The following is a 20195-nucleotide window of genomic DNA, read 5'->3' as shown; positions in this document are numbered from 1 at the left end:
CCTGCAAACATATGGAAACCCCTGCAGAATTTCCCGCTGAAACTCACGATGTCCTAAAATCACTCCCAGCACTTAAGAGGACTGTCCAGCATAGGCATAAAGGAAATGGTAGCACGGCTACTCAGGAAGAGGATATCAAGGAAGCGGGTTAGCATGGATTGGCAGACACCCCATGCGGATGGCTCATGGTTTGCTGGAGTTTCCTTTAGGTTCCTAGGGAATCATGAGCATCAACCTTTGCCCTCCAGATCACATGATGCCTCAGAAACCCAGTGATTCTGATTTCCACTGCTTGAACCTTGAGAAGTCATGTGCACTTGTGCAAAATGATTACAAAGTGAATCTGCCAAATCAGAATTCTTCACTCACGTACACCAGTGGTAGCATTTTACATCCACTGTGCACAGGATTAAAAAACTTAGAGAAGGTGCAAGGCAGTGGAAAATCAAGCTCAATGAGTCTACATTTACTGTGCCTAGTTCTGCTGTCACTTATCCTGGGGTAGCTGAGGAGGAAATCAGTTGAAGTACATTGAATTACACCAGTGTCAAATTTCAGAGTAGCAGCCGTGTTAGTCTGTATTCGCAAAAAGAAAAGGAGGACTTGTGGCACCTTAGAGACTAACCAATTTATTTGAGCATAAGCTTTCGTGGGCTACAGCTCACTTCATCACATGCCACTAGTACTCCTTTTCTTTTTACCAGTGTCAAAGTGGTGTGAAATCAGAGTCAGGCTCAGTGAATTGCCCTTCTGTAGGATGTCCCGCCCCCTTCAGAATCTGAAACACAGAGATTGCTTCTCATTTATGGTAAGGCCCTTTTACATTCCTCTGGCAATGTAAAGAACCCTTACACTGTAATTTAGACCCTTATCCATAGTTCAAGATTATGATAAAAAAAATGAACCTGTTAAGAAAGGTGTATATCCAGCAATACATCACGTTTACCAATAATTTTAACAACAGAATAGCTGGCATATTGGAAATCTAAGTACTAGTTTAATCTGCACCAGGCTGGTCACACAGGTTTATCTTTCCAGATATCAACCTGGACAGGACAGAGGTTACATTAGTTCAATTATACATGGTTTAATGATCAACTTAATCCGTTTGCCTTTTCTGAACCGAACAGGCATATATATAGGCTAAATTCTTTAACCTAGAACCATCATACAGCAAAAGCTAAAACCAGGGAAAACATCTCTGTTCAAAACTACCTTAGGGAATTGGAAACAGACACCATGAAAATAGCCCTCATCTTTCTTTTCATTGCCCCTTGTGCTATTTCAAGTAGAATTGACAAAGACTACTCTTCCTTTGATTCTGCACCTCCTGAGCCGAACTCAAGATTTGCCATGTTAGATGATGTGCGGATTTTAGCTAATGGGCTTCTCCAGCTTGGGCACGGCCTTAAAGACTTTGTCCACAAGACCAAGGGGCAAATGAATGACATCTTTCAAAAACTGAACATTTTTGACAAGTCTTTTTATGAGCTCTCACTGCAAACCAACGAAATCAAAGTAGAAGAAGAAGAACTCAGAAAAACAACTTCCAGATTGCAGGCCAACAATGAAGAGATAAGGAATATATCCCTCGAGCTGAACTCAAAGATTGAAGACCTATTACAAGACAAGATCCAGCTTCAAGAGAAAGTAGGGGGGCTGGAAGAGAAAGTAATTAAATTAGTCCACATCCAGCCTGAAGTTCAAGAACTGAAAGAAATGACTTCACTCAAAGTAAGTAGACTTGAGGAAACCCAGAGGGTAGAAAGCCAAAGTAAATCAGGATTCTATTTTAGGGAGTGATGCTCAGACAGCCATGTTTCCTCCACACATTTCTAGAAGCAGTAATATGTATTTTGAGAAATAAGCTTTGTACATGAAACTGGAGAATAATAGTCTTGCAGAAATCAATTCAAGTGTCTTACTGAAATGTCACCAATTTTAAAGCATAAATCCCCAAAGAAATCAGTGAGGAAATATGCTTGAAAACAGATGGAATGATATGGCTCTACATATTTTGCTTTGTGCTTAAAAAAATAAATCAATTTCAAAGTACGCTAAAGCATAGTGGTAAAACCCTTGGAAATCAGATTAACAAAACTACAGCACAATACAGCTCATTGCAAAATGGTGGTCTATGTGAATTCTGATAGGTTTAATGTTAAGATTTAGTAACATTTATTTTAAAAATTAACTTTAAAGAGGGGCTATCTATTTACGGTACTTATATGGTCCCCATTACCATAGTACCTGAGCGCCTCACAATCTTCAATATATTTATCCCCACAACACCCCTGGGAGTTAAGGCAGTTCCATTATCCCCAATTTACAGATGAGAACTGAGGCACAGAGAGGCTAGGTGACTTGCCCAAGGTCACACAGGAAGCACGTGGCACGGCAGGGAAATTAACCCAGGTCTTCCAAGGCCTAACCACTGGAGCATCCTTCCTCTCTACTGGCCTAGTGGTATGTGTTATTTATACAGTTCAATTAAAAACACAAGACAGCTCCACAAAAATTCATTCTTTGAATCACCTACAAAGTGGGATTAAAGTGTTTGAAATAAAGGGCCAAATGAAGGTCTCTGAAGCTGACAGCAGTTTTGCTCAAGTAAGAGCTACATAATTTGATCCAAAATTGGTGTAGATACTCATTGCAGAGGAAAAGAGAGGATTCTACCTCACAAGGCAGGACAGGGAAGGCAAAATAAAGGAAAACGATGACCATGGATGGTGCAGTGATTTTGCCTTTAAAAACTGACACCAATAAAAAAGGTTGGTTGAAGACTACTTTTGCTAAGGCATTAATCTGATCTTTCTAACACAGAATGAAAGTTGTCTTTGGTGAAGTTCCACTTTTTTCCCCCTCCAGAATTTTGTACAGCAACAAGACAACCACATTAGGCAACTTCTCAAAGTTGTACAAGAACAGCATGCACAACTTGATAAACAGCACAATCAAATAAAGGAGCTGGAAGAAAAGGTAAGAGGAACTAGTTATCGAAATACACTTCTCCTTTCCAGAATTCATTCTGATTGTCTGAGATACCTAGGGGGGAAAATAACCCCATCAGCCAAAATGCAAATCTTGGGACACAATCTTTTTATGGGTGTGCAACTGCTAAATGCTGTGGTTCTGTGGTATGTGGTTGGGGCTTAGGGCACAAGAATGCTGAGTATAAAGCTCTGCACCATGGACCATAAAACCCAAGTGGGGCATGTTTGGGGATTGTAACTTTTCTAATTTTGTTTAATTCTCTAATTACCAATCTCACTGTTTTTCCTACTCTTTCCTTTCTCCTGCTTCCCAGTGTTAAGTGATTTTCTCTTTTTCCTCCTCTCTGCTGCTATATTTATTTCAACACAGCACCATACCTCTGCACTAAAATGTTTAACCTCTGTTACCACAGCTGTGGGTACAACTGACATGGTTTTGAAATTGACATGCTCATATTTAATTTCACTCCTCAGAGCAGGCCCCAAAAGAAAAGAGTTTTTAGTGCACGGCCCAAGGGCTCCGTAAACCCTCTACAGGTTGGGACTGGTTGTCTGAGTGGTGTTATATAGGGACCAAATTAAGTTCATCCACCGATCAAGATACATGTCAAATGGACAGCTAAGCAAATTGGCAGCTTATCTTAGTGAACAAGTTTCATAGACAAAACATGAGTTTCAAAGAGGCATGTTAGTATTAATATATTCAAAATCTCCAGGAACATTTATAAAACACTTTACATATTGTACACTGATTACTTTGAAAGATTAAATTGATAATAAAAATGGATATAGTACCTTGGATTCTTGTACTAAGTATATGACTTTTGATTATAATTCCAAGATGCTTGGGAGATCAATAATACATAAATATGCTTCTTTTCAGCTAAGCAATACAAGTTTCCAAGAAAACACAGAGAGTTCATTTTCTCTGAAACAAACTGAACCAAAGATCATTCCCCTTCCTTCACATAATTCCACAGCTCCAGTTCAGGAATTCAATGGTAAGATCATATAATGCTTTAGGTATGACTGTATAACCCATTGCGTTTGCAGTAGTGCATATGTGTGCATGCATGTCCTCACTGTTAAATGGTCAGATACAGGAGGTTTTTACCTTTCTTTTTCTAGTTTCTCTATGAAGCCAGTTCTTATGAAAGGGGCTGGGTTTTCAGCTTTGGAGACTTGAGTCCTTTATTTAACCATATAAAAGGTGTAGCAGTGCACATTTCCACACACTACCCCACAAATTTGCCTCCACTTTCGTGAAGTGGGACAACTTCTAGGGTTGAAATAGTCCAGTCTTGGTAGGCAGTTCAGTCTCTGGCCTTTCTTTGGGTTACATTTTGTATCACACATACAAGGCAATACCTTTATTGTCAGTTTTGATGATGCAGGCATTTGTCCACTGGGAAATGGACTGAGACTTGGATTGACAGGACTTGGATTAGATTTTTAAAGCTGATCAGCATTTTTAGACTTCAGCAATAGTAACGTTTGGGAATTCAGTCTAATTCAAACAACCACGATTAGAACTTCGTGGAGAAAAAAAGTCATTATGTCCAACAGTCTGTTCTTAGACTATCCCTTTTGTAAGATTATCTAAATTGAAACCTTGCCTAATTGAGCAAACACCAGCTGCCCAACAGCCAGTTGGCCACTTTTCCTCTGACGTAATTTTTAGCCCTCAGAATCTAATTTGCCCATTTCACAGAAGGAACCATCATAAAAGAACACTCCCGCTGAACTAACTATTACAGCTTCTGTTTTGTTCCAAGAGGTTCAAAACAGGCAACTACCTCTGCAATGTTGGATTCTGTCCTTCAGGCTTCTTAACTGCAAAAAGATATTTGTAATTCTTTAATTATTGCTATTCCAGGTGTCGCTACTGATTGCACTGCCCTTTATAAGAGAGGTGAACGGACCAGTGGCATTTACTCTATTAAGCCCAACGGATCTGAAGCTTTTAATGTCTATTGTGAAATGAAATCTGGTAAGACCAGCTATGCTAGAAGCAGTAGAATTCTTCCTTTAACAGTTTACTGATAAACTGTACTGTGCTTACTGCCCTAAAATGTACACAAACTTACAGCAGACTACCCAAAAGGTTGTCATCTATTAGAAAGCTGACTGCAACCAGTGGCATTCTGAATTCGTCCCGACTTTTCAAAATACCAGAGAGAATTGAAGAAAACACTTCCACTCTTTGTTCAGTCCATTCTTCACTATAAGCAAGAGGCAAATCCACTGGCATCTACGGGAAATAGCTTTTCATCCCTTCAGCCAAATGACCACTAAAAAGCAATGATTACTAACACTGTATTACAAACAACTAGTAACTTTTCTAAATTAAACCAGTTAATTGCATAACACTCAGCATAGGCAGCTAACAGTGGTTATGCTTTGAATAGTCTGACACACATTCTTTATAAGGTTATTCCGGGGTACAGAACTGCCATGAGTTTATCAGGCCCCTCCATGCTATCACATTTCAATTAGTTTATCACCAGTCAGTGACCATGTTGGATCTAAACAAGGATTGTGTCCATGCACAACATGGCTGATACATATATAATAACTATGGCAACTACCAATGGTATATCTTTGCCAGCAGCCTACGCTGGTATCTGCTTGTCTTCCTATAACAAAGTCATAATGCTGTTATTTTGTGGTACACATGCATGTGTATCACCAGTTTGGCCAGTTGTTCTTTCTCCCATTGTATCAGAGCACAGCACAGTGCCTCTCACACTGGCCGTGCAGCTCTATGTAAGTGCCCTCTTGGCTCCCTGATCTCTGGCACAGCTACCTAGCATTTCCAAGAATACACTGATGCAAACATAGTTGGCCTGTGGTTTCATTGTGAAAAGAAGCTGCTGAAGGGTCATAATTCAAGCATGTTTGTTGTATCTGGGTCAGATGAGGGTGTCATGACCTGGTTACTACAAAAAAGAAAAAAAAAATCAGTCACGCTTCATATGAATGTTAGCGAAATATCCTAAGCAGTCAAGAGCTACCACTTGAGAGAATTTTGTTGACTGTAAATGGTATTTATAAAATGCCCAGCAAAGCTACTAACATGGAACAATTAATTTCTCTTTTTATCTATTGCTCTACTCTTGTCAAAGTCCAAACAAATGCTTAAAATGACCTAACAGGCTGATGGTTTCTTTCCCTTTGTCATTCACAGACAGCTCATGGACAGTCATTCAAAACAGAGTCAATGGATCACTAGATTTCAACCAAACCTGGGAGAGCTATGCAAATGGTTTTGGTGATCTCAAGGGTAAAGGCACTGTTTTTACTCCTTCATTTTTTATAGGTTGTTAGCGGCTTTCAAATGCTAGAATCTTCAATGACTCTAGTGCATTCACACACCAGCAGGCAGAAACAAGCAAGCCAGTCTGAGCAGCTCATATAGCTAATGTGAGACACTGTCTATTGCATACCAGAAAATATAAGGCCCTGAATTCAGCAAAGCACGTAAGCATGTGCTTACCCTTAAACATGTGCTCAAGACCTTTGCTAAATCAAGACCAAAAAGACATATTTCAAATGTTATTTTATTTATTTATATTCTGCCCTTTTCAAGTTCCCCATCCAAAGTTTTAGGTTTCCTTGACACAGATTTCCAACCACAAGAACACAAGAAATACACAGTAAACACCACCAAAGTAAGCAGCACTTCTTCCTCCCACCATACCATGTTTACACTAAACACCACCACATCAATTGTTCAAGCTCAAGACACCATTAGACTAGACAGTATTTTCTTCTCTACACGTCCAGTCTCCCAATCATTGGCAGCCAATCATCTTACCTGGCATGTGAATGGTGAAGAAACACCCATGTTTATATTAGTTATTCATCAACTCTAAGATCATTTTTAATGCCAAGCATTGGCTAACAGCTTGCCTATCCAACAGATTTGTCTATGCATCTATTTAAAATTACTTGATTCTCCTTTTACAGAAAAATGACTCACTGTGGCAGGACTCAGGTGGCAGATTCAAGCCACCAATTTCCCAGTCTGGGCACAGAGCAGAGGGTAGATAGCAGCAGGATATCAACTATTGCCTTCTTTCAGATCTGCAACAGTGAAGAGTTGCTCTATTCCTCCCTCTGGTGTTGGAGCAGTAAATAGGACTGAGACAAGCATTCTCTCATGTAGGAGGATTCTCACCTCATATTTTAAGGAATGTGCCTTACCTGGTGTAGAATTCCCACATCCCTTAACAATATAGGATGCATTTTGTTCCATAGATCAGAAAAATTCATGCAAAGGATCATAGAAGTATACAGAGATACCAATGTATGACTGTGGCCTGTGAAGAATTTTCTAACATGAATGGAAAATGGTGGAGTGCTGCTTCTTAAAGTATTGTCCTGTATTTTTTCAAAAGTGCTTGTCCTTTGATCCTTGAAATGTAGGTGGGCACCTTGCTTGTGAGGCATTCACATTTGGCAGTATTGTTTTTGGTCGGAGATCAGCAATAGACATAATAAGAAGCTGGTTCATATTTTGCTAAACAATATGTTCAACTATCAAAAAGTCCATGAAGGAGAAAAACTACTCAAATTAAATCCACTTTTTTTTCTATAAGGGCATCAAAATCCCAATGTAGGTCCCCCACCACAACCACAAGTGAAATCCATTTCCAGTACAATTAAGTTTTATATATGCCACTTGCTTCACTTATCATGCTGTTTCAGTTACGTATTTTTTTTTAATGTCTGGAGTCCCCTCTGCAGTCCTTCACAAGCACTGTGAAAATTAGGAGAGGTTCCGTTTAATTTATATATCTAGTTTTTATTGATCACGAGTGTGTAATTAAAAAGATGTAAACAAAAAGAATGTTTCAGGAGACTCTCTGAAAAGATCAAGAGTTCCCAAGACTCATACTATTGATTTAATTAAAGCAATGAATAAACCTTTTAAAATAATTGTGCTCTGTCTTAACTCCATACTAATGATATTCATGCAACCTGTCCTTGCAGGGGAATTTTGGTTGGGACTAGCGAAGTTATATTCCATTGCTAACCAAGCTGACTACATTTTACGTATTGAGCTGAAAGACTGGAAAGATAATAAACGTTACGTCGAGTACACATTCACCCTGGGAAGTCCAGAAACAGACTACACACTTCATCTTTCAGAGATCTCAGGAAATATTCCCAACGCACTGCCTGAACAAACAAAACTGAGGTTCTCTTTGATGGATCACGACAATGCTACAAAGAGTGATTTAAACTGTCCAGAAAGATATTCAGGTACCAGTATTTGAAGCACATTAAAATTCCAGTTCCTTTGTTACATTAGATATAACTTCATGAATTACTGGGAATCTACCTATAATGCTCAGCTGTCATGGATGTTAGAGACTGAAAAGACTAGTTCACAAAATCTCTCCCCTGCAAATGAAGAACATAAAATGAAATAATAATTATCAGCACTTATATAGTGTTTTTTGTCCACAGATTTCAGAGTCCTAAGACACCACCTAAGCATTATTATCCCATTTCACACATGGGGAAAACTGAAGCACAGAAATGCTAAGTGACTTGCTCAAGGCCATAGAGTGATTAGTAGCAGAGATAGAAATGGAACTCAGGGGTGAGTTCCTTGTTCATTTAAGTCAATAGGAGTTTTGCCACAGACTTCAATGGAGCCAGGAGTTCATCTCCCGTGTACTGGGTCCTAGTCCAGCGCCCAGCCACTGGACTACATTGGCTTTCTACATATAATCCCTTCTTGCACACAACACAAGATGGACTGGATATTAATTCCACTCTATCATACGCAGCAGACTATAGTTAAGCCTGCAGCCGAGTTTCCATTTAAAGCCTGATTTTGGTGCGCTCTAAAATATACAAAATAAGTCACATTCACCTCAAAACTGATCGATATATCTAGGACAAAGGTAGAATTTTCCTACACATTTATAAAACAAAAAAACAAAAACCTCAATGGGAGTTGGATCAGGCCTAGAGAAGCCTCACTTTGAAAATGCTGTCCAAATCAGTGACTAGCCTTCTGACGTCAAACAGGAAAAGTAAAATTTGGACTAAATGACACCAAAATATTGTTTTTAGGTGGCTGGTGGCACAGAGCGTGTGGGGAAACCAATCTGAATGGAAAATATATCAAACCAAGATCAGAAGGAAAACTAGAAAGGAGACGAGGAATATACTGGAAGCCTAAGAAAGGAAGATTCTATTTGATCAGGTCAACCAAGCTGATGATACATCCTACGGATTTAGAAAGTTTTGAGTGAATCCTCATTCTGAAGTGTTTAATTGAACACATATTCACTGAATATGAAACATAATATGAACTAATAATCAGGGCTGAATGCCCAAATACAAGGCATTACATATACAGTATTCCATACTACTCAATGATACAACACGGAGGAGTCTACTGTGGTCTTATGGTATATTTTGAAAGTATTATTATTTTTTCCAATATAAATATATTTCAAGTTCAAAACTACCTACGCATCCCCACCTTTGAACACTGGTGCCTAGAAACTGGATGTGGTTTTGATATTTTGGCAGACTGTATTACATGTGGACAAGAATTTTCAGGCCAATGCATTCATTTCTGGATTATGTAGAGGAGAATATTCAAAATGTTTCAATAAAAATAACAGACTGACAGAATTCTACAGAAAACATGTAAGTATTAGTTTTGAAGAAAAAAAAGGTTTTACTTTATAAAGTAACTTACTTTCATGTTAGACTCAAGTACTGTAGTCTTGGAATGTGTCTATGCATGACTGAATTGGCAGATAATTCTGCATTTTATGGTACTATGTATTTAAATGTGAACATCCAGCTGTGTATCTTGAGCCAAATATTCATTGTTGTGCTCATGCAACTATGAAAACAGCGCATCTGGAAATCCAGAATGTGAAACTAACCTTTTATATTATACTTTGTAGAATAATTCTTAGGGCCTGATCCAAAGACTGCCGTTAGTTTTTTGCACGGATGTCAACTGGCTTTGAATCAGGCCCTTAAATTACCTTTTGGTACACCTTATTTATGGAATCAAATGGACAAAGTGCTGTGTTTGAAACAGACAGATTGCCTTTAATATAAATAGAAACCAATCCTGCAACCTGTACCTATGCAAGAAATCCCACTGAAGTCAATGGTGCAACTCAACTAATCACATTCGTAAGGACTGTAAGATCCTGCAGGACCTTCAGCCCCAATCCTGCAAACACATATTTGCATAAATTTACTCAAAGGAGGAACCCCCAAAGTCGATGGGACTATTCACATATTTATGGTTAGGCATGCCTGTAAGTGTTTGCATGGTAGGAGCCATAGAATGTGAATATTTTGAATCATATTGACTTTTCTATCTTACCTAAAAACTGTACTGTATGAATTTTGTAGCATTTTAACATTTGTCGACATTAATAAAACCCACCTTTTTAAACTATATTTTGTCAAAATGAAAACAAGGTTGAATATAATTAGCAAATTTCAGAGAAACAATGCACTAACTAATTGAATTAGAGGTCTGATGCTGTTGAAATGCACTCATTACAATCAAAGTAAGATAATCAAGCAAGAGGAACTGCACATTTGTACTGATGTCCTGGAAATGTTTAGTTGTTTATATTATACTTTAAAAATCAATAAAGAAAATTTCCAAAAAGAAACTAATATGTAACATGAATAAAAGAAGTCTTAGGCCACGTCTACACTACCCACCGGATCGGCACGTAGTGTTCGATCTATCGGGGATCGATTTACTGCGTCTAGTATAGACACGATAAATCAATCTCCGATCACTCTGCCGTCGACTCCGGAACTCCATGGCGAGAGGCGGAAGCGGAGTCGACGGGTGAGCGGCGGCTGTCGATCCCGCGCTGCGAGGACGCGAAGTGAGTGATTCTAAGTCGATCTAAGATACGTCAACTTCAGCTACGCTATTCTCGTAGCTGAAGTTGTGTATCTTAGATCGATTCCCCCCCCCAGTGTAGACCAGGCCTTAGAGGATTAGTTTTCTGTGAGTTGGTTGCACCCATACAGAGGTTTGTCTAGTTCCAAGAGGCCAAGGAGACCCACACCAGCTTAGAGGAAAGGTAGTCTGGGGATGAGGATAAGAACTGTCTTGGGGCTGCTTATCCTCTGTGCAAATCTCAAGTCCCTTCCTGCCAGCATCCATGGAAGACAAGAAACAGCAGAGCTGTCTCACCAGTTTTTCCCACCAGCTGTTCCATCCTACCCCCAGGACTGGATCCTCACTCCCCTGTCTTGCCCCTTGTAACAATGCCTGAGTGATAGATCTACTGTGCAGCTAATTAGACTGTACTTTGAAGCCCTCCAACTTCAGTGATCTGGAATTGGGTTTTTTCATTGCTAGTAGACCAGGACTGGCCAACCTGCAGGTCCAGAGCCACCTGCGGCTCTTCAGAAGTGAATATGCCGCTCCTTGTATAGGCACCGACTCCGAGGCTGGGGCTACAGGCGCCAACTTTCCAATGTGCCGGGGAGTGCTCACTGCTCAACCCCTGGCTCTGCCACAGGCTCCGCCCCCTCCCCTGAGCCTGCCATGCTCTGGCTCCTCCCCCTCCGAGCCTCCTGAACACCATGAAACAGCTGATCAGGAGGTTTGGGGAGGGAGGAGGAGGTGCTGATTGGCAGGGCAGCCAGTGGGCAGGAAGTGCTGGGAGCAGGGGGGTGGAGCTGCTGGGGGGGCTGCGGACGTATGACTGTGGCTCTTTGGCAATGTACATCGGTAAATTCTGGCTCCTCCTCAGGCTCAGGTTGGCCACCCCTGTAATAGACTAATTCATAGATACAAACCAATTCACTTTCCAGTCAAGAAAAGTCATTACTTCCTGTTAAGCCCCAGTCACTAGATCCACAGAAGACTGCCAAACATCCGGAAAAAAGCAATGAGCGATGTCCTGTCCCTGGGGAGCAGGAAGTTGGGTCTGTAGAAAGGCTAGAACATACAGGCCATGGGAATTGTGGGATAGCACTGCCGGCCTATTCAAACATGACCTCAGCAACACATGCTTTAGCTTCATCCTCATTGCAAAGTGAGTGGGCTGAGATACAAATTTCAGTAAGACATAGTTATGGGTACCTATACTCCTGGTCAAGCTAGCACGCATGTATTCTGAGGACTTAAATACAAGTGTCAAGGGCTTTATGTATGGATTGTAGGATGGGATTGGGCTAAAACATGTATCAGACCTGCAGTTTAGACACACCTTCAATGGACTTCAGCACTAGCTACTTCTAGCAAAAGAGCTCAAGAGTTCATAGAATCATAGAATATTCAGGGTTGGAAGGGACCTCAAGAGGTCATCTAGTCCAACCCCCTACTCAAAGCAGGACCAATCCCCAATTAAATCATCCCAGCCAGGGCTTTGTCAAGCCTGACCTTAAAAACTTCTAAGGAAGGAGATTCTACCACCTCCCTAGGTAATCCCTAGTTCAACTCCTTAGTAAAAATCCTCTAGCAGGAGAGAAGGTCTTGACTGACAGGTATAGTCCCATGTTTTAGAACCCCAACACCTGACCCTTAGTGTTCTATGATGAAGAATGTGAGATGGGTTTTCATCTCTCTACTTTCACTGCCTCCATCTCCTTTCCCCAGCTGCAAAACGAGCCCTTCCCCACCTCATCGGCTCCATCCCCCATCCCCAGTCTTTGAAAGTGAGACTCCTGAGTGAGCAGAGACTATCATGCTCACAGCCCATCACCAACTCCTAATGGCCAGGCTTTGAGCTAACAGCTGTGTCCTAGAGCCAGGCTAGTTATGCCCGGCCCACAGTTGCCCAATGACTGCAGAATTCCAGCATGGGGAAAGGGATGGAAAAGATTACAAAGGGGAGGCAGGGCAGATCAGGATGGTCAGCTAGGAGAAGAATGAAGTAATTTTGAAGGGCAGAGAAGGACTGTCTCTCCCCAGAAGAACCCAGCCTCTCTTCCCCATAAAAACAGCATGTCCCTACCCAACACGGGTATAGTGAGGATAAATCCATTAAAGATTGCGAGATGCTCAGATACTATGGTAATGGGACCATATAAGTACAATAAATGAAGCAGCTAAAGAATATACTTTCAGAAACAGTTTAAATGGGTAGCTGGTAATAAAAATGTTTGTTATATACATACTACAGGGAACAAAAGAACATTTTAGTCTTGTAATGTGAAGTGCTGCTGTTCCACATGATCTGTAGGATATCAGTATAATTTCAATGCAGGTAATTGATTTTTAAATGAGCTTAATCATTTGGCTATCCATAGGATTCATATTTGAATATGTATCCAAGTGCTATGAACAGATCAACAAAATATTTACTGTGACTATATTTAAGCAGATATTAGAGATCTATGAAATATTTATACTAAAATGTAATGCAGATATGTGAACTGGTGAAATGACTCAGCAGAAAAGGACAGTTCCAGTCAGTAAGGGTTAATGTTTATAAGAAAAAAGCAAAATAAGTTAAGATAGTACGGAAGTAAAGACAGCAAATCTGTCCTCCAGCTTGGAGGGGAGCTATGGTTGGCCAAAAATGGTAATAATTTTCTGCAAGAATTATTATTATTTAAATTGATCTTTTCCAATTTTTTTGGTGGATTTTCTTCTATTTCCTGTGAAAAATAAAAATAAATGTTCTTTCTCCTCCTCCCCCCTCTTTCCCTCCCCCAACCACCACCAAAAAAGGGGTAGGAGAGGAGAAAAAGTGAGAGAAAAGTTTTGGGGAAACCAAAATACTGAAAACTGAACACACAACATTTTGTGTTTTGTTCTGGTGCAATATTTTGAATGATAAACCTGCAATGCACCATGTAGTTCTGTCGACACATCAGAGGGCTGGGTTGAACCTAAAGCTGGTGGAAATTTTTTCTTCTAAACATTTTTTTCCAATTAAAAATAGCTTTTCAAATTATAGGAAATTTTTCTCCTAAAATTTTCATATAGTCAAAGACATTTTGCATCAAATAATTTTTTACAAGAAACATTTTTGATCTCTAGGTCCAGCCCAATCCTATGGCCCCTGAGCATGTGACCCTATCTTCCCAAAAGGCATTCTCTCCCTTCGGCCTTCCAAGATGTCACTCTTACAGCACCTCCCCATACCATATGTGCAAAAAGAGGGAAAAGATGTGTTGAAATTAACCCCTTGTTCACTGATACCATGACTCCGATTTACTGACACAGTTGTAAAACTCAGCTGGATTTGAGTTTCATTATGTAACTGAAACACTCAGGTTTATGGTTTCATGTTGGGACTGTGATGAAGTAATTATGATTTTAACACAAAACCACATGAAACGTGTGAGGTTTCAACTGAAATTTCCTTTGAGGTTTTGGGTTGTTTGTAACCGAAACTCAAGCAAACCTCATATAGACTAAAAATGAAGAAAGCTCACTCAGATATCCCCACAAATTGCTGCGTTTTATGCAGCTAGGTCTACTAGGTTCTGCAAAGAACTGTTCTACAGCTGTTTATTTTTTGCCATAAGAGAGTCTGACTCCTTATGATGTCTTTGGCACAGAGGATCTGATGCTGTGGCAAGTTTTGCAGCAAACCAGCGTGGATAAGCGTGGAAGGTCTGGACCTGCTGATCTCATAGGGATTAAAATGTATTTCAAAAATCTTACCTGTAAGTAGTATTTGGAATATACACATCCCTAGCAGGAAACTCCAGTATCTCTCTTGTAGGTCTAACTCTGCTATCTGGGTAAAGTTTGACTTGCAGCAATTCTGGAGTTAGACAGTAATGAGGATTCTCTGGGGCTGGAGATATGTCTATCTTCAGCTGAGCTATAGAAAAAAAAATTATTACAATAATTGAAAGAAAAACACAAATTCAGTGTGCATATTAATGCTGTTTTCTAGAATGGAGAAGGTTAATATACTTGCCTTTCGCTTCTGAAAAGGAAAAAAAAGTATCCTGAAAGTAACATCTATTAGCCTGTGAAATAATTTACTAAGGGAAACATCTAGACACCCATCACTTGGCACTTGAAATACTAGACTGGGTAATAAATATACAATCAGGAACTATCCTGAACTGCCAATGATATGGTTTACAACAGTAGGATTTTCCCATCTAAAAGATACACATAGATTCTATGATGCCACAGTCCTGAGGCAAATGCATTTGTGCAACACTGAAATAAAGGGTTGGGGGGGCACAGATGGGCAACAGAGAATGAGTAAGGGGATAGGAATCAGGTGGGAGTTGTGAGGGGACAGACAAACAATCTTATAATATACAATCCATAAAGGTTTCCTTCCAGCACTTTCCATCAGGATAATTAAATACCTGTAATGGGTCTCAATCTCCGTAAAACAGAAGATGGTCTTCTCATATCTGCAAGGAACTTGTACAAATCTTCATCACTCAAGCGATCCCCTTCCTATTGTTAAAGAGAAAAAAAATGCTTAATACAGTGCCTGCATAAGGATGCAATTAGGAAAAAAAAAATCACCTCTCGCCTTCCTGCACCTGACTCCAAAACGTACTTTCTTGGAACAAGATGGTGAGAACATTAATAGGTTATGTTAATATCACGGGCCCTTCCTTATGAGAACTGGGTGAAATTTTTTATTGGAAACTTTTAAAAATAAAAATAGCCTTTTTCAGATTCCCCCCCTCGCAAAAAATTTCCTACTTTCATCAAAACAGAAAATTGAATTTTCAAATTACGAAATTTCAAAGGACTTGCCCCCCTTTCTTCCCTCTGCCCTTTCTCTCCCCTTTTTGCCAATGAACACAATAGAATTAATGATGTCTACAGTTTTGGGGCGGGTTGAGAGAGAGCAGGGAGAGGAGTTCCACTTTGTCCTTTTTCTTTTTTTCATTTGCCACTTTGTAACTCGCCAAAACTTCCTCAGCTTTGGCTTGGGAGAAGCTAGAGTGGCAGAGTTACAATTTCACCTTTCCTTTTGCCGCTCGGTAATGCTTCAAAAATTAACGACATTTTCTAGAGCAGCAAAAAACACCGTAATACCACCCTGAACATCATTTTATTGCACCTGGTGGCCAAAAAATAAAAAATAATAATAATTACCTCATACATTACTTAATTGAAAACAAAATAGCTTCCATTTAAAAAATAGTCCAGCCTCCCTTACCATCCTCTTATCCTTAAATACTAAATGTTTTGAAATCTTTCCCTTGCTGCTGTTCCTCAGGGAAATCCACAGCCTCAGCTGAGGAGAGCTGACATCAGCACCACAGTATCAGAAAGGATCTGTTCCACCATGGGATCTGAGCTCCAAATGCTGAGAGAATTCCAAGAACTGCTGGCCATTCTTATCTCCCACTGCAGAGCATGGTCTTGCTTCTATTGAAATCAGTGGCAAATTGCCCATTGAATTGAATAGGGTTGTTTCAACAGAGATTGAGGGCAATCTAAGAACTGAGGCCATTATGTGTGAGCTAAAGATGCAACCACCATGGTAAAGGTTATGCTACAGTTCATGGCCAAGAGTAGGTCAAATACATCAACTATCCTTTGGCACATATTCACTCAAATAAAAATAATGGATTCTCACTGGCTGCTTTGTGATTTCTTCTGTGATTATTCGAGCAAACGGGTATACTGCAGGAATGTTCATGAAAACAGCGAATTTTAAATGTTTATTAGAGAACACTGGAGAAGAATGAACTAATATTCCCCGAGGAAACCTGTTTCTATTAGTTACACTGATACAGTCAGGGAACAGTGACAATGCCATGTGACCTAAAGGTCCACTCAGAACAAACTGACAAAGCTCAAATTTCATAAATCAATTTTTCACAATGAACTTCTCAGAAAGAATCCACAGATCATGACAAACTATTTGCAAAAATGTGTCTGTAGAATAAACTTCCAGTAATATAAATGAAATCAGATGCTGCTCAAACATAATCCGTGAATGGGAAAGCAAGGCTAAATTCAGTCAATGGATTATGAATTATCCACTCAGCTCTACTCTGACCTCACCAGGAGGGCGAACCAAATCATGCTGTGTCATGGGAAACACCGCAATGACCATGGCTCTTACAGTACCTGTTTAAAGAAGTTTGTCACCGTAAGAGTAGCTGGTCTAAAGCTAGTAAGGTTGCAAGTTTCATCTCCACTGGTTGTCCTTTCTAATGAACGCCTTCCAACAATACTGGAATTCCGTCTCTCTGACCAAGATCCTTTGCGTTCTAAAAGAAAAGGAAGAAAAACAAAGAGAACTACATTTGTTTCAAGCAGATTTTCTACACAGGAAGACAACTGCTGCATTCAAAAATTATGCAATAAGCATGATAGAAGAGGTGGTTATGCTAAGACAATCACACTCCTGAGGCATCAGGAAGCTATGAAGCACAGCTGAATACCTCTGCTCCTTTCATAGCAACCTCACCCCAGTGCCTTATTGCTATTATAAAAGTCTTTATTGTGTGGAGATTTATGTATTTCTCTTGTGCTGAAAGATGATGAAGTTGGCAGTTTTGGGGATGCTGAAGAGCAGTTTCAGATGAGCTGTGTGGTTCAAAAAGATTAATCCACTCCTTTGGAAAATGTTCATCAGCCTACAATGCTCTTCAGTCTTAGCAGCCTGGGTATAAATAGCATATAACAGATGGTTTGCTTGTAAAATTCTTGAAAGATAAACCTATTTGTTACCACAGCCTTGTCCTTTTTATTTCAACCCTTTTCTAGGACTGTTACAAAGGCGTGCGTGGGGGAGGGGGAGTGGAAAGAGAGAGAACAAGCTGGTAAAAGGAAAGAGCAGTGGCCATAGGGCCTGATCTAAGCTGATTTAGCTCAGGCACATATTCCCTTATGAAAACGCAGGATATACTTAACCTCCTGTGCCAATTTCAACCTCTGTGGAATCTCTCTCCAAACTTCCAGCACTGCTGACTATGTTCATTAAATGAATGGCTGTCCAGGCAAAAGGCATTCGATATTTGCCGAGTCTTTGGCAAAACTGCTCTGCTTGGCTTTTCAACTTTTCCAATTTCTCCTTATTCTGCAAACAAAACATTAATTCCAACAGATTAAAAAAAAAAAAAAAAAAAAAAGGAAAGGGAAGGGAAGCCAGCCTCCGCTTATCAAAAACGTTTCCAGGTGCTTTGTCCATGCAAAGTAATAATAATGACTTTTACACTGATCCCTAGTATAATAAATAAATAACTATAATAATAATAATACTTTGCATTTCCATAGCACCATCTACCTGAGTATTCCCAAGTGCTTTACAAACAATAAGGAATTGAGCCTCAGAACACTCCCATCCTGTAGAGCAGTGATGATCTAAAAGAGCAGCTGATTTAATGTTCCTAAGCTTCCAGAAATTGCCAGTTCAAATCACTTGGCCCTCTGCCCTCACAAGGCAGCTAAATTATACTCCAGGAAGTCCACTAGGGATTTCATTATTGCTATTGATTTTATGAGGTGATACTATGGTGACGGGAGCAGCATAAAACCCTAAAATAATAATACCACCAGCTACCTTTTACATAGCACTTTTCCTCAGTAGATTCCAAAGTGTTTTACATAGGAGATCAGTCTTTGTCCCCATTTTACATATGGGGAAGCTGAGGCAGAAAGCAATTAAAGGGACTTGCCCATGGTCATATATAGTCTGTGGTAGAGCCCGAAATAGAACTCAGGCTTCCTGTCTCTCAGTCCTGTGCCTTTAACATGCAGATCCTGATTTATCAAGGCATGACTTTAACCACGAGTAGTCCTTCGAATTCCATGGAAATCCTCACATGCTTCAAATTAGACATGTGCTTAGGCACCTTGCTGCAACGAGGCCTTACAAAACACCACTTGCCCAAAATTCACAAACCACCTGTCTGATTCCAAAATACAATATACGTGCAGGGTCACCTCACTCATCACAGGAATGGAGGCCCGTCTAGCTTAGGGTTTATACTGCCACCCATCACCATGGTATCTGAATGCTTAGGGAGCATCATTGCATAAGAGTTCAGAAGAGAAAGTGAATATAAACTTTGCCAGCTGGAACTATGAAGGAATTTAAATAGCAACCAGAGGTTTGCAGTCTTAGCTCTTAGAAAATGTATGGTGACAGATTTGAGGGTCACATGCAGGCAGAACATCCATTCTATGGTGCATCCAGGCTTCACCATTTCCTTTTGCTTTTCACTTCATCTGCAACACTCATTCAGGAAATCAGAAGTAAATTAAATGATAAGCAAGAGAAGATGCCACGCACCACCTCATTCTATATTCCATTAGATCGGGGGCGGGGAGGGGGGGTCTTTCTTAAGATGGCTGTGAAATCGGTTTTTAAAATTAAATTGTACAAAAACTGACTGAGCTTGGGTAAAGTTTTACAGCTCTAAACTGTAGCTCTTCTAAAGATAAAATGGAGATTTCCCATTCTATAGCCATTGCTGATCTTGGAGTAACCTACAAAGGACAACATCAAAGAAATGCCACAGCACAAGTTGTCTCTTAGATGCTACTAGTATTCCTGTCTGTTCCAGAAAGCCAGCAAAAGAATGCACTCCCTTCTAGCCTCTGATCCACAGTGATTTACCATATCCAGGCTTGCACAACCACCACTTTAACAGCTCAGAGTTCAGTAAAAATTATGGTATTCTTCTAAGCTATGAAAACTGCAGTTCCAAGCCTTCTGCACCGTAGGTAGGATTTCCACAGTAAAGTATCTAGTTGTTTGGAAGGGAAGCAGGGACGGAGAGGTAGGAATTCAACTCTAAGTGTGGGCCAAGAGGCCAAGCCTTTTGCTATGCTTCATTACACATAACTAAAAAAAATATTAGAGACAAAAATATACACTGTCTCTCTTTGTTCAGTTGGCTATTTTGTACATGCAACAGGAGCACTGGGATTACAGTTTGTTTCATGATAGTCAGTTTCCCCCCCCCGATGTGTGGGTGGATCTTCCACACAACATCAGAAGAGAGGAAAACATTTTAAAACGTGGTTGTAAAAGCACCACAATTCAAATGCTAGCAGTGGAACTCCCCAGGAGCTGTGATACTGGGATTATTTTATAATTCCCTTTTAGAAGTTGACAAGAATCCTAGTTAAAGGTATCGTTTTAATAACAGGAATAGCAGGAACCGGGACAAACCACAGTAAAGGGAAATAAGGTCAATACATTTAATTAAAATATGAATGATTAAACTTCAATATCTTTGGAAGTATCAATGCCAACATTTCCTCTAAACTTC

The 20195-nt window shown here is 40.0% G+C and overlaps 2 protein-coding genes across 18 annotated transcripts in view; one reads left to right on the top strand and one right to left on the bottom strand.

Moving 5' to 3' along the window:
• Positions 1-20195, bottom strand: part of DOCK7 (dedicator of cytokinesis 7) — a 140397-nt gene that overhangs the window by 75839 nt on the left and 44363 nt on the right. For all 17 annotated transcript variants that reach the window (XR_012160459.2, XM_073357479.2, XM_073357481.2 and 14 more), the window contains 4 exons: positions 17830-17995; positions 17041-17183; positions 15309-15402; positions 14641-14803 (listed from right to left, as the gene is read on the bottom strand). Coding sequence is in view for 16 of the 17 variants with exons in the window: in XM_073357479.2 (XP_073213580.1) it covers positions 14641-14803; positions 15309-15402; positions 17041-17183; positions 17830-17995 (566 nt within the window). In the remaining variant the exon portion in view is untranslated. The remainder of the gene's footprint in view (positions 1-14640; positions 14804-15308; positions 15403-17040; positions 17184-17829; positions 17996-20195) is intronic.
• Positions 1174-9268, top strand: ANGPTL3 (angiopoietin like 3). Its single transcript, XM_073358069.1, has 7 exons — positions 1174-1734; positions 2872-2982; positions 3880-3997; positions 4873-4986; positions 6184-6279; positions 7992-8264; positions 9087-9268. Exons 1-7 carry the CDS (start codon positions 1240-1242, stop codon positions 9266-9268), a joined length of 1389 nt encoding a protein of 462 aa, XP_073214170.1. The 5' UTR covers positions 1174-1239.

Source organism: Lepidochelys kempii, chromosome 8 (genome assembly GCF_965140285.1).
Source record: "Lepidochelys kempii isolate rLepKem1 chromosome 8, rLepKem1.hap1, whole genome shotgun sequence".
Classification (NCBI taxonomy): Eukaryota; Metazoa; Chordata; order Testudines; family Cheloniidae; genus Lepidochelys; species Lepidochelys kempii.
The sequence above is the reverse complement of the archived record's forward strand: the minus strand, read 5'-3'. Positions and strand labels throughout refer to the sequence as shown.

Excerpts from the sequence above, each read along its gene's own strand:
- ANGPTL3 (XM_073358069.1), top strand. The coding sequence starts at position 1,240 with ATGAAAATAGCCCTCATCTTTCTTTTCATTGCCCCTTGTGCTATTTCA. Across the intron at positions 6,280-7,991 it reads TGGTTTTGGTGATCTCAAGG|GGGAATTTTGGTTGGGACTA; the intron begins GTAAAGGCACTG and ends CTGTCCTTGCAG. Across the intron at positions 8,265-9,086 it reads CTGTCCAGAAAGATATTCAG|GTGGCTGGTGGCACAGAGCG; the intron begins GTACCAGTATTT and ends TATTGTTTTTAG.